This window comes from Cricetulus griseus, assembly GCF_003668045.3.
Source record: "Cricetulus griseus strain 17A/GY chromosome 1 unlocalized genomic scaffold, alternate assembly CriGri-PICRH-1.0 chr1_0, whole genome shotgun sequence".
In the NCBI taxonomy this organism is placed as follows: Eukaryota; Metazoa; Chordata; class Mammalia; order Rodentia; family Cricetidae; genus Cricetulus; species Cricetulus griseus.
Window position 1 is genome coordinate 22,666,767 of NW_023276806.1, and position 14,691 is coordinate 22,681,457.

General features: G+C 39.3%; 1 protein-coding gene across 3 annotated transcripts in view; it reads right to left on the bottom strand.

Annotated features, from left to right (window-relative positions):
* Positions 1-14,691, bottom strand: part of LOC100752571 (serine/threonine-protein phosphatase 2B catalytic subunit alpha isoform) — a 281,243-nt gene that overhangs the window by 55,535 nt on the left and 211,017 nt on the right. For all 3 annotated transcript variants that reach the window (XM_027395784.2, XM_035451992.1, XM_035451991.1), the window contains exons 4-6: positions 10,675-10,786; positions 8,645-8,790; positions 5,374-5,513 (exon numbers count right to left, since the gene is read on the bottom strand). In XM_027395784.2, the coding sequence (XP_027251585.1) occupies positions 5,374-5,513; positions 8,645-8,790; positions 10,675-10,786 (398 nt within the window). The remainder of the gene's footprint in view (positions 1-5,373; positions 5,514-8,644; positions 8,791-10,674; positions 10,787-14,691) is intronic.

Sequence of the window (14,691 nt, forward strand, 5' to 3'; positions counted from 1 at the left end):
AATTCAAAATCAATAAACTTTTGAATTTAAATGAACAATTGGAATTAAGGTCAGAAAAATGGTATTTTATAAATAAACTGGCAATATTCACTATAACATAAAATACACTCCTGTGAATATATTCATAGATTAAAATATAAACTACTTTGGAGAAACAATTTAGTACTTAGTTTATGGGACAAAAATTCTAGAGTAGAAAAAATAGTTTCTATGCTATATATTTTCATGACTTCTCCACTCAGAAGGATGTTACATGCCTAGGGATCCCAGCTGTGTGACAGTAGTGGTGGTCAGCTTGACAAACCTTTGGGCATGTCATCTGTTCAGAAGATTTCAGCATTAGGTTCATCAAGATGGGCAGATCTACCCCACATTCCTTGGGAGAGGATCCTGGCCAGAATAAAACGGAGAACTGGAGCTGAGCGCCAGCATTATTCTCTGTCTGCTTTCTGACTGCAGAGCAGACAAAATGTGAGCAGCTGATGGTGCCTCGGCCAACCTGACTTCCACGCCTGCTTCCTTCCTCAAACTCTTTGTCCTGTACTTTGACATAGCAGGGGCAAGGTAACCATACCCGATGGTAAGAAGGATTTAGTTCTTTAGCAACAACAGCTCTGTTACAAACTGTAAAGAGTTCCAGTTCATCTGTGCACATACACATGTGTATATGCTGTAGCAGAGCTCCCGATTCACTGGCTCCACAGAAGGGAAATGTGGTGACCTATTAGACCATGTGATAGATTGTTTCCTTTGCTAGAAGGCAGGGCAGGCTGAGTGGGGTTTCATTAACTAGATAGAAACATTGTTGATAAAATCTTTAAAAAGCTACAGAGGAATAAAATAGTATTAAAGACAAAATATTCCACATGTTCTATAGACATTAAAAAGCAAGGCAGCAACCCTCCAAAACTAACTGTTGGTCGTGAAAGAACACTGAGAACTTCATCTTGCATAAGGTTCTCAAGTGGTGTGTGTGGCTCGGTAGATGGGAGAGGGTTAGAAAACTGTTTTGAGGGGGCTCGGAGACTGAGTGTGCACAGAGAAGGCTAAAAAGAACATGTGAACAAGAGCAGAAAAGTTGGAGTGGAGCTCCTTGTTTTCTTACTTATGTTTCTCTAACACAGCAAATACATTTTAGACTCTGAATTAAATATCTTAGACTTTTTAATCAAGATTTTGCCTGCAGGTATCACTACAAGGCTTCTGCCTTGCAGATACTTTCCCTGTGTGCTTTTTCCTCTTGAAAAGACCAGTTCTTCCACTAGGAGTTCATTGAACCTGTAAGAAGCCTTCCTGCAGAGACCACTTTCACCCCCAGGCCTACAAATTTGCTGCCTCTCCTGTTTGTACCTCAGGACCTACCTGATACTTATCATAATGTTATGTAAAGTATGGTTACAGATCTGCCCTTTAGCAACAGAAAATTCCAGCAGAGAGAGTGCACTGCTTTCCCCATTCTTCAGAGTGCTTAGCAACAACCCGTCACCTCCTGGAGCTCATGTGCAGTCACTGAAAGCCTCACCAAGGGCAGTCACCCATGGGGAGATGCAGAGGGTGCAGGTCTTCCTCCTGATGCTCTTACCAACTCCAGCCGGCCCAGATGCTCCACTCCTCTGATGCTGAGGCCTAGTAATGGGTAGTCACCCCTGGGGTACCCTGGGGTTGCAGCCAACCTTCTTTCCCTAGGGTTTTCTGGCCTCTCCTTTGCCCCAGGGTCCTACAGAATTTAGACTTTAGATGCTGAGGCTTCAACTTCCTGCCAGTCCTTCTGCAGACCACAGTTGTCACTCGAATCTGGAGAAGTGGCAAGCAGTTGCTACTTCAGCAAACTCTTATTTTGTAGAGCTGAGGACCAAATCCAGGACCTTATGTATGCTGAGCAAGTGTTCTACCACTGAGCTATATGCCTAACCCTAAAGTGAACATTTTATTCAAGTGAAATAGTGACATAAAAAGATCACAAATCAGACGACATCCCCTCATACAGAGAACACCCTTGTGACTCATACTTAGGACCTAGAGACGCAGACTCTCCTCACAGCTAAGACTCACTCCATTTCTTGGCTATCATGATTACCAATGCCATGAACGTTTTTATGCTTGTCTTTTTGTGGTACCCTTATGTACACATTTCTACAGGAGGTAAGAACAGGAAAATGCTTCAGTGAAAGCTCAGGTAATGAAATAGCTAACTGTGACTTGGCATTAAAGCAGCATTTATGAAGAAGACCAAGCTAGCCTGGTGCTGGCTCCCATGCAGCATCTCAGCTACCTGTCTGAACAATGCAGGCATTTGAGGGTGTAAGCTATGGTCTGTGGTTAGGAAGTTAGTGGGAATAACTGGGGATGGGGGCAGTCAAGGATCTGTGGTTTGGGGTCGTTTACTTTTGTCCCAATTCAGGGGTTATAACACTGGTTAAACCAAATGAGCCATGCAACTGTGCCCAAAGCAATGAATCTGGGAAAGGGACAGTGGTGTGTGGGACGGGAGAAGGAGGCAGATAAGAGAGCTTGATGTAAGAAAGTAACCAAAATGCATTACACACATGTATGGCATTGCTAAGAACTTAACTTAAAAACTAGGAAAAAAATCCTTCTGATTTATTTAAAGACTTTTAGATTGATTTATTTCTCAATTATGTGTACCTGTACACAGGTATTCAAGGAGGCCAGGAGTGTCCAAACTCACTGGAGCTAGGCTCACGGTGGTTTTGAGCCTATAGATGTGGGTGCTGGGATCTGAACTCAGATCCTAGGTGAGAGAAGCATGCCCCAATTGCTGAGTCATCTCTCCAGCCCTATCCTTTTCTATTTTTCTTTATGAACAAGGATTTCTTTTCTTTCTTTCCCTTCCTTCCTTCCTTCCTTCCTTCCTTCCTTCCTTCCTTCCTTCCTTCCTTTCTTTCTTCTTGGTTTTTTTTTGAGACAGGGTTTCTCTGTATGTTTTGGAGGCTGTCCCGGAACTCACTCTGTAGACCAGGCTGGCCTTGAACTCAGAGAGATCTGCCTGCCTCTCCCTCCTGAGTGCTAGGAATAAAGGCATGTGCCACCAATGCCTGGCGACTATGTGTTATTTAAATCATAGCCCAGATAATATGCTACACAGTGAAGAGGGCAACATATCAAATTAAATATCCAGACTACATAGAGACATGCAAAAATCAAGTTGTAAGTCAAAATAATTGCCAATAACTCCAACTTGAAATGACCATTAATTTCTTTCACTGAGATGATGCTGATTTGTATCTGTCTAGATGAACTTTAAACCATAAACTTAACAGAAGGTCTCTGCTCCTTTCACGATGACTTTAACAACAAAAGAATCAAAAAACTATGTGCTAATGAGACTGTCTTTTTCCCTTTGACAGAGTATAATCCAGAATCCTCTGCCAACAGTGAGTGTTACAAGCTCTGCATTCAGATTTTCGGCCACATAGATTCCTATCTGTCAAGACTGAGGGCCAATATCTGTGGAGAAACTAATAGGACCTATAGAACTAAGGTATGAGAATGTGCTTAACTCTAACCATCTATGTGATAGATAATACTGTGTATTTGTGTCAATATTTCAGAATGTGATGAAAATGATCCCCATAGGTTCATATATTTGAAAGCTTGGTCCCCAGTTGGTAGAACTGTTTGGTAAGGATTGTTTGGTAAGGATTAGGAGGTGTGGTCTTGTTGAAGGTGGTGGTCACTGACTGGGTGTGGACGTTAAGGCTTCAAAGGCCACAGCATTTCCAGGTAGCTCTCTCTGCCCCATGGTTGTTATCTCAACATGCAAACTCTCAGCTACTTCTCTAGTTCCACGCTGGTCTACTTCCATGCTCTCCATCATAAGGGTCATGGACTCAGCCTCTAAATCTGTAAGCCCCAATAAACTCTCATACAAGTTTCTTGGGTCATAGTGTCTTAGCACAGCCATAGACATGTAACTAATACACAAATCAAAACTAATATGCAATGGTGTAAGCTTACTCCAGTACAGCATTCAGAATAAGATTTTACTGAATGGCTGACCCAGAGGATTGACAGCAGAGTGCTATAGTGTGGATGAATACAATGAGTCAACCTTATAATCATGTTTGGATTCTGTATGGTATTATTTTAGTGACGCATAACAGGTAAATATATATATATATATATATATATATATATATATATATATATATATTTGCGGCATTTAATACCAGATTTGAAAGATCTAGCACTTGGCTTTAATTTACTTCAAATGCCCCTTTTCTGTAAGGACAATCATCTTCATAAAATGTTACACCTGAGTTAAGTGATTACCCAAAGGAAGCTTTACGATTTTCAGAATTATAGAACTTTTTCCCACACATACTCATTAGCCTCAGTGCCTCATGCAAAGCACAAGATAATCTCTGTAACCTGACATTTCAGTTCCGAATAAGCTTTACTATTGATATGGAAAACAAAAAACTCCCAGAATGATGGTTTATAATAAATACAACTTTATGATAAAAACTAATTCCCCAGTCATACTAACAAATGAAAAGAAAACCTTTTCATCCATAATAAAATTTAATGTATAGAACAAAATGTTCCACTATTGAATAGGAAATTTACACAGAGAATGCTATCAGCTTACTGTAGACATGGGAGGTGTGTGAATGGATTTGTTTTACAGAGTTCTTTGGACAAAAACCATTCAGTGGAAATGAACATTATTTCTAGAGAACACCAGGCTTATTTTTTTTTTTTAAGTTGGAAGAGCGAATAAAACAAAACCCAGAATGTGCTCTAGAATTTAAAATTCTCCATTTTGTTTTCGTATTCTATTTCCTTCTAGGAACATTCACACCATTACATCACACGGGAAGGCACCACATTGCCTTTAGGGGTAACATTTGTAGCAGCAACAAGTGAGGTGTCCCATCAGTAAAGTGGTTTAGGCACACAGAACTCCAAATGTGCTGTAGATTCCTTTCTGAAATGATTGGGCATCCAAGTCCCACTTGCAAATGTAAAATGCACTATTAAGACATTTTCAACATGGCCTGTCAAGGTGCTAAATGTGCACCTGCTAGGTTACCTAGACATTCTATAACTGCGGATTCCCAGCCATCCAGGAACTGGTGAAACAGGAGTACATTTATGGATGAAGGGAAAGCAAGGCAAGCAATGGAACTCTCCACAGTTGATGCAGTAGAGACAATTTTTAGTACATTTTATCATTAGCAGCCATCCCCTCTCCTAACAATGCTCTTTCATTCCTTTCCTGTTCCTCACAGATTTTATATTTACATGTGTTTATATATAGACATGCATTCTTGACATCTATATTCACTTAACCTTGATAAATGCCAACACTGCAAGACATGTTCCAGCCTGTGAGGGCCAGGTCCTCACCTGTAGAAGTATGAACACCCCCTGACTGTGTTGTGAGTGAAATGTTCCTGCGTCTTCTCATTTCCAAAGTCCTCCAGGGGATCTGACCACAGGATGTCACACATGGGCCCATAAGCAGGTGGTTCTTTGAATCGGTCTAACTAAGAAAAATAGAAGACAGAGAACAAAATACTCATCTTTGGAGACTTAGAATTCAGAAAACACAGGAAAGCAGCTGAGTGATAATCGTCTGCCATGCCCCAGCCTCAGATGGGAGAAATGGCATCTACCCTTCTTCCAATCCCCACTTCATCTCCATTCCTCTTGTTTCTCTGGTTTTCCTTTCTTCTTCCTCATGAGGAAATAAACAAACCTAGTATCTCTCCTCATCCCCCTTTGCCTCTCTCCTAGCCTTTTAATCCTTATACTTTCCCCTTGTTTTTCTTTCACCCATTTTCTTTTAATTCTTCTCTTATTTTTTTCCATCCAAATGACATAGTCACTATCGTGATTTCAATTATTCGTGGTTTATTTGTGAAGGAGCAGCTGGATTTTGCTCTGTCTACCTCCTGCAGAGAACTGTCCTTTAAAATCTGAATGAGAATCCCCTGTGATTTTTTTTTAATCTGACAAAATGATTTTGAAAGTAGATGGCTCTTAATTTAAGAGGAGCCACTTGCTTTGTGACGTATTGAGACTCATTTCTTAGAAGTCACCTATGCGTCTAGATGAAGTACATGCCATTCTGGAGCTGGTCTTGGTGCAAGTACGGGTGGGCTACTAAAATAACTCCAAATTTCTCTAACCACTCGCACACTTGCACTTCTATGCTTTAGTGTCTTCTTTGGGGACTTCAAATGACTTTTCCAGCTATAAACTGCTTGGTCATCTTCTTCCCACAGTCTGTGCACGACAACCCGAGAAGACATAGCAATAGTGCCTCACACAAGAGGACATCAACACACAGAGAGGAATCTGAGGCTTATTTAATGTGCTTTCATTTAATTTTTAAAGTCTTATTTAAAATAATAATGGTGTTATATGTGTATCCTTGCATTGGTATTAACATGTGAGTGCAGGTGCCCACTGAGGCCAGAAGAGGGTGGCAGATCCTGAGGCTAGAGTTCCTGGTGGTTGGGAGCCACCTGACATGGCTGCTAGGAACCAAATTCCAGGTCTCTGCCATGGATATCTGGTTAGCCCCTTGTTTGATTTTTAAAGGAAAACATAATAACACAATTACTTTCCAATAGGAAAGAAAGAACATATTATTCCCTCTAATCCTGAGAAAATAAGTCAGTTGCATCTTAATGACAGAGTTCACAAGGAAGGACTTGAATGTGTGGCTTCCTGAGGTTGAAAACAAACACTAATTTCATGACAATAGAGATACTTATGACATAGAGATATACTTGTAATTTGATGTGTTATTTTCCCAATGCTGTGAATTCCAGTAAAAATTGTTAGAGGAACAGTATGCCCTATAAAAATGATTATCCATTTTAAAGTTTATGTTTATCTTTGTGTGTGTGTGTGACTACATGTTTAATACAATAGCTCAATAGCTATTTCCTTTCTGTTTTTTCACCTTTAAAACAATAAAAGGGGTAGATAATGCATTTTCACCACTTCTCCCTGTTAGCTTGATACACTTTTTATCACTCTTTTAAGCCCATGAACTTGCTGATGTCATCAAGTACAACACACATGGATGTCTGTGGTTCCCGGCATTTGTTAGTGGAACAAGTTTGCTTTGTACTGCTGCAAGTTCTACTGTCCCTGCTGTGATCAGTTATAACGTCACTAGTATACAAGGATGCCTGATTATTTCATTTCATCATTAAACACAGTGGAAAATATTATTTACTAAATTAATATCAATCAAAGACAGCTCAAATAATTAACTTGTTGCGAAGTTGAGAATACAAATTTGTTAGGCAGCAATAGAAACATTCAAGCTCAAGAAAACTAGAAAAAAATTATCAACTACTCAAATGACACCATAGGGTCTTGTGGACTCATAGGAAGCATTTGAGTTACGTATATGAAGAAATCTTAAGTGAGATTTTACTTGAGCAAGATCTGTATCCTCACTGGCACTGAGGTCACTGTATGACTTCTTTGAAGCCAGAGTTTACTTATAACACACCAGGCTCAAATAAATACCAGACACCATGTATCTTTCTAGAAAATCTCAGCCAAATTCCAATCTTAATAGTTGAAACACAGCAATTCAGAATAATTTAAGCAACTTATTCTTTCTAAAATGACTGGCAAGAATAGTAAAAAGGGATCAAAATCACTTCCACATTCTCTTCTGTGCTTGGAAAAGTATACGCCGTTTTCTTAGGCCTCTAAAAAGAAGGGAGAGGTGTCTGCGACAGTTTTTATACATCACTAATTCTTTCAAGGAAAATATGGCTTTGATTTCTTAGCTCAATAGCTCAATGGTGAAAATTGTATCCAAATTATGATGCAGTATGTTCCACACGTTAAAACACACAAATGCCATGTGTTAGACAACTACATGGGCAGATGATTCAAGAAAATGTTTTTATTGTGCTGCCTTTTGGAGATTTGGGCACCAAAATTATAATGAGTCTTTTTTGTTTGATACTCTCTCATGTCTTTTCTTACATAGCTGCAGTTATCAAAATATAAACATAGAGAAATAAAACATAATTTCTATTGTACAGCACTGTCATGCATTATTGCATTGTTTTATGAAAAGTATATAATACACTTCTCCTCATTTCACCTCAGTTATCCTTCTGTTGGAAACAATAGTGACAGTAAACAAGTAAAAGTATGTTTCTGAAAAAATGTCAGTGCTTTTTATGCAGTCAATATAATATAATATAGTCTTTGCCTTTGCAAATGCTGACTTAAATATTTTATATTGGGACAACAACAACAATAGCAAAGGCCATCATGATAAAGACATTATAAACATCAAGTTGTGCTATATTCTCCAAAAGCCTAGCAACTTTTCCAATATAATATATCACGAATATATGATGGGCTATTTGGAAAAAAAGGAAAATGAAACTGCGTACATGCTTTAGAGATCAAACATGATATTTTTAATGACATGTGTCACATGCTGAGCCCCAGGGTCTAGAGATGTAACTTTCCTTCAAGCTAAAAATCTGATACAAATCAGGGAGACAGGAGTGCGTTCATTTATTTTAAATGGAAAGGATGCTAGTAGTGCCAGAGCAGGACAATTAATGTCTTCCAGCATCTGCTAAAGGACAGAGAGTGAGGAGACATGGACAATAATAGAGCTTACTTTTCTGATGTCATCTAGAGTGTTAATCTCTGGAGACAAACCACCATGTACACACAGGAACTGTTGGTTCATCAGTGCAGCCAGGGGAAGGCAGTCGAAGGCATCCATACAGGCATCATAAACACGTTCTGAATACTTTATTTTACCTTTGAAATAAATCAAAAAATTTATTCTCATGCCTTTATGACTAGGACCATTTCATTGAAATTTCTTTGTCTCTTTTTAAGGTTTTCTTGCCAGGATAATATGAATGTGACCCTTCAAAAGAGAATCAATATGCTATTTCCAAGATTCATAGATTAACTTTCATATAGAGTATTTTCTATTTCTGTTATTTATCCATATTGTTTACTTTTATGTTTTTTTTGTCTAGTAAATACAAAACTTTGTACATACTTGCATATCTATCTATCTATGTATGTATGTATCTATCTATCATCTGTCTATGTATACACATACATTTCAATACATGGAAGCTAAGAGAAAGAGGCCCAATAGCTAGTTTATATTCCCTTAAGATTTTGGAGAACAGCCTCAGCCAAGGAACCTCCTGAAGCATTTTCTGCCTCACAGCGTTCTGATTTCCCCACATTGACTCACAGCTAATGTTTTTAGGAAAGTCTGTATGCTTCACTGAATAGAAAACCAAATTACAGAGAGAAAAAGAATTAAAGTTGCAGTAAACAATGGGGGAAACAGACAGGAGGAAAACAAAATTCACAGAAAGCATTTCCTACCCCAAGTACCTGTGTCTAAAGGGAGGCCTCAGCTTTCTTTTGGTCTAATGTTCTAGAAACTGGCATCTATGTGGCTGCAAAACACAGATCCAATTTGGCCCCCATTTTCTTTTCTTGACTCAAGTGAAACTGAAAAGCAGAATCGCTTTCCTAAACACTAGCTGTGTACTATGACATGCACGAAACTTTAGCTCAGATTAATCTCTCACTTGATAAAACTTGTAATTAAAAATACATTCTGTACTGATCTCATGCAGGTCTTGAGGAGGCTACCAGAGCCACTGTATGCTCATGACAGTGGCCATGTCACATTCAGAAGGCACTGTTTTCTTCTCCATTCCCCCAACTTCTGCCTCTTACAATCTTTCTGCTCCTCTTCTAGCGTGGGAGCAGAATGGATTCATGAGCTCCCTACTGACTGAGGCACTGTGAACGGCTGACAGCCTCTACAGGAGATGGAGCTCGTTTTAAGAGTGTGGCTCAGGATGGATTGACATTCTATTGGCTGGCCCCACATCTAGAAGTGTTGGGAGCCAAATCTCAGGGCTTGGCATGAGATCCTAGGCCATGCTTGGCAGGCCACATTGTTAACCTTTACATAGTAGCTCCTTAGAACCTCAGCTCAAGAAAAGAAACTACTTAACCCAGTCCTCCACCCACAGGCTCAGTCACCTAGGCAACCGACCCTTCCTGGACCTCTTACTCATGAACTCTTTACCCTGCCAAACATCCTCTTTGTGGCTTCCTAATATCCTACCTATAGCAATACCTGGTGCACAAACAACCCATTCTGCCCCTCCTCATATCCTGCTCTACTGACTATATAAGCTAGTCTGAGAAAAGTAAAGTTTGCCACTTGATCAGAATCCTGTCTTGTGGTCATTCTTTCTGCGTCTCTTGTCCCCATTCCCTATCTCTGACTCTCTTGCCCCAGGATGATGTCCTGCAGGTCGGGACATAGAAGTATATGAGCAATACAATTTGGAAATGGAAGGTGGGAGAAAACACTTAAGTTCTGGGTGTAGGGAGGTGGAGGTGAACTAGGGAGGCATTAGAGGGGGTGGGAAAGTAAATATAATCAAAATACATTATAGGCTATCATTATAAGCATAATCTAAAATTAAATTATGAGTTCTTAAAACTGCCTATGTTTAGAAAGATGGCATGAAAATAATGCCACCCAAATCTTCTGACCTTTATGCAAAGAACAGTAATACTATATGCTTTCATTTATCAGTTAAAATGATAATTTTATATACATGACATTGAAGGAAAAAGGCTCAGTGTACTTACATTCTTGTTTAAATGTGAAATACTCTGTTAGATGTCTACATTCATGATTTCCACGAAGTAAAAACAGTGTTTTGGGGTAAAGAATTTTCAAGGCCCACAAATACAGCACACACTAAGGAAAAAATAAACATAAGGTAAGCATCTGCCATTATATTTGTGTATTTCATTTCATCAATTAACAAGAACTCAATGTATTATGGTCAACATTCTCAACCTCAAAGGATGCTGAGAAGCAAACAGAATACAACCTAAGGTACCAATCTCACACCTCTCTTGGCATCTGATTAATTTTAATTTTTTAAAAGTTACATTTGTGTGTGTGTGTGTGTGTGTGTGTGTGTGTGTGTAAGTCAGTGAACAACATACTAGAATTGGTTCTCTGCTGGACTCAGGTAATCAGGTATAGCAGTAAGTGCCTTCATCCAATGAGGCATGTTGCTGGCCCTTACCTTGTCCTTCATTTCATTGCCTTGGTGACACAGAACACAGCCCTAGGTTTTTATATAAAAATAAAATTAAATTGAAGGGCAGGGAGGGAGTCTCAATACATACACTTCTAAAAACAGGGAATGCATTGCTTGCACCTTAAAACTCTCACATTAGTGAACTGGACATTGGAGATTTTGTGATGGCTAGCTACACATGAATCAGGTTTGGAATAAATCTTCATCGACACAAACTTTATAAAGATAAGGCATAAGTGGAACAATCAAATATTAATATCAATGTTACCCTCAAGTGGCATTCATTAAGCAACCACACAGAGCAGAAAATGACTCTTTGAAAAACAAGTGTGCTGTCACCTCTTCATGAGCTTGTGTTCCCAATGTGCAGCCAGGGCAGGGACCCCACAAAAATATGGACAGACCAGACTCTAATTACTACAGCACACATAATACTTACACTTCATTCACCAGTCTTCCAACATACAGTAGGTACACTGGGTAATCCTGAAGAGAAAACCTATAGGAAGCATATCTGCTGGCTACCTCTGAAGGATATTCAGCTGGAAGCTTCTGTGATAATTTATCAAAGCGTGGAAATAATTATGCTTGAACAGCCACCCAGGAGTTTTGAGAAAATACTAATTAAGGAGACAAGTGTAGATTACTGTAATGTTCCAACAACATGTCATCTTCAAATATGAAATAGTGATTGAAGTAAACAATAGTTTGGCATTCCTGTGTGTGTGTGTGTGTGTGTACGATTCTGCTTTGATTATTTTTCTAACTAAAGTTCATGCCATTAAGATATTAGAATAGCTGAAGAGCTGACCAACTGTCCTTCATAAGTGGCCCTTGAAGCAGCATGACCCTCTATGTATGCAAGTCTCCCTGCCAGCTCAGTGATGAGTGAGGAGGCCTAATGAGTCCTCGCTAGTAAGCCTATCCTATTTTAGAACTACACTTACTATGTTTAAATAAAAGCTGTTTGTATTATTCAAATCTGACTCATATTTCAGAGAAGGCATTTATTATGTGCCATTAATGTCAATGAGATGATTGTTACCAACTCAAAATTGCGAAGATTGCCCCTTGATGCGGATGATGTGTGTGTACACACATGTCCCTGCAAGCTGGCAGGTAAGTACAAACGCCTAATTTGGAATTGGAATGGCTATATAAAGATCCCTTGAACATACACTAACAGGTGCTTAGAAACAGTTTATTCTAAGAAGCACTATAGCTTTACTTGGACTCATGAGTTTGCTGGAAGCAGGACACAAGCCTGGCATCCCTGTCTGCATCTTGCATTGTTGGCTTTGTATTGACTCTAGGTCAGAATCCTGCTTAACTGCACATTGGCATGTTAATCCCCCTGTCAGTGTAAAGCCAGTACTACCTACCCTATCCCAATGGCCTTGATGGAGGAAGGTAAAACTGTGACAGTAATGGAGGCATCTTACTGTCAGGTTTTACCAAGTCTTTGGGTTCAGATGTTGTCCTAAACCTGCAGTTACACCAGCTTCTCAGAACACCAGGGCTTTGCAACACATTCCCTTTGATGAGCTCACCCCCAAGCAGAGTCGATTTCCACAGGAAAGCTGTATTGTTCTCTCAAGCAACAGAGCAAGAAGACTTGCAGAACAAGCAACAGGAGCACTTGCAGAGCCAGATCTGATATGGCCAGACCTCGTGCACACCAGGAACTGCTTGCCACTGCTTACCACCTGCCCCTAAGCCAATACTCCCTCTACTTAAAGTGGAAACTCCTGTTAATACCCTGAAGACTGATGCGGGGTCATTGAATCTCTGCTCTCTTTCGCTCCCCAGTGAGCTGTGTCGATTGAAAGCCTGATTTTTTATTTCATCCCTGCTCTCAGTAACTGGACAATCATGGCAGGTGTCTGTGGGGACTCTTGGGCTTTTGCCTTAGAGTCTAGAACACATGCACTCCCGAAATTCCTATCTGGGTGTGTTTTATCTACAGTTCAGTGAGAATGCATAAGATGTAGCTAGTGCAGACATATTCTTAATTTTTTGACTATAACTCACATAACAAATACTAGACACATGTGTCACATACAACTCCACGAAAATTTACATATATACACCCATGAAACCACTCATGGATCTAGATTTTATACATGCTACCTCCTCATCAATAACTTTTTGAAAAATTTAGCAAACATCTGACCTCTTTAGAATTATTGTTTTCAGGTGACAATTTATTTTAAAATAAAACAAGTATTTCTCCATCTAAAATCTAAACGGCATTGTGTAAGCCCACTCAACTACCTAGCAGACTGGCGGAATCGTATCTGAAGACCCACCTTTTCTTTTTGACAGTAGTTAAAGACCTTGTTCTGATACTGGCATGCAACCTTTAACTTTATCTGCTAGTCTTAATTACTATAATCATTCCATAACTGAAACCTTAAAAGATATTCAGAAATGTTCTATGCTAAATATTCCTAGCATTCAGATGTACACATTTAAAATAATGCAATATACAATTCCTTTATGGACGTAAAATGTTGAGCATGTGGTAGACATTTGGGATATATTAACCCCATCTTTTCAGAAGAGAAGGTGGGGAAAAAAAAAGGAAAAGGAAGGGGGCAATAAACAAAAATGAGGACAAGAAAACAGGGAGAGATAAGGGAAAAGAAAAAAAAAGTAAGGAAAATAACTCAATTTTCCAAATTCTTGGCTCAAAGTATTCTAAAGTGCGAGTCATTTTTTTTTCCACATATTATTTCCTTTTCTCCTGTGGTAAGCATAAAATATCTTCCAAACACTAAATGAAACCGCACACACAGCCAGCATGGAAGAAATGGCACGGTAAATGAAAGGGCAAGGGTGTTCTGGAGAGTGGAGCCCTGCCAGCCTCACCCTCCACATCTGCTGGGAGAGGGCGGCCAAGCACAGTGAGGTCTTACTGGCAACTGTTTTGTCATATAAAGTTGCACCATTCTGAAAAGTTGAAGATCTTTAACAAAATTATGACCTCAGATTTGTTTTAAAGTGCAGACTCGTAAAAATGATCACAACCAAACGGAGCAGGAGAAATCGAAGCCACTCAGGTGTTAATGTCTATGTTAGCCGGTGACACTGTCTGCATTTGTTAAGGCAGAAAGAACACATGTTCCCTGGACCTTTCTGCATGGTAAGATGTAAATAAGCTGTACCAATCACTTGAAAGCATCTTACCATTGCTACCGTTAACTAAATAAGTATTTACAACCTCTAGTTAGAGTTATTCAATGAAAGATTGCACCGATTTCTGTGGGAAACATAGCTTTTTGCTAACTTGTGACTCGTTCCTAATAACACATCACTAAAATATGATTCTCTTAGTTCACTGATAATAGCTGTGCAAGAATTCTTAGTAATTTAAGAATTTAGATGGACAGCCTTCTTTCAAAACAGTATAGAATTCTTAGGAACTGCAAAACAGAAGGAAGGGAAGGGAGTCAAAAGGAGAATACTGTTTTAGCCACATACCAATCAGCTCTCTGAATTGGTATCTAATCTACCCATGCCTCAAAACGTTCTAATAAAATCTGATGCTTCT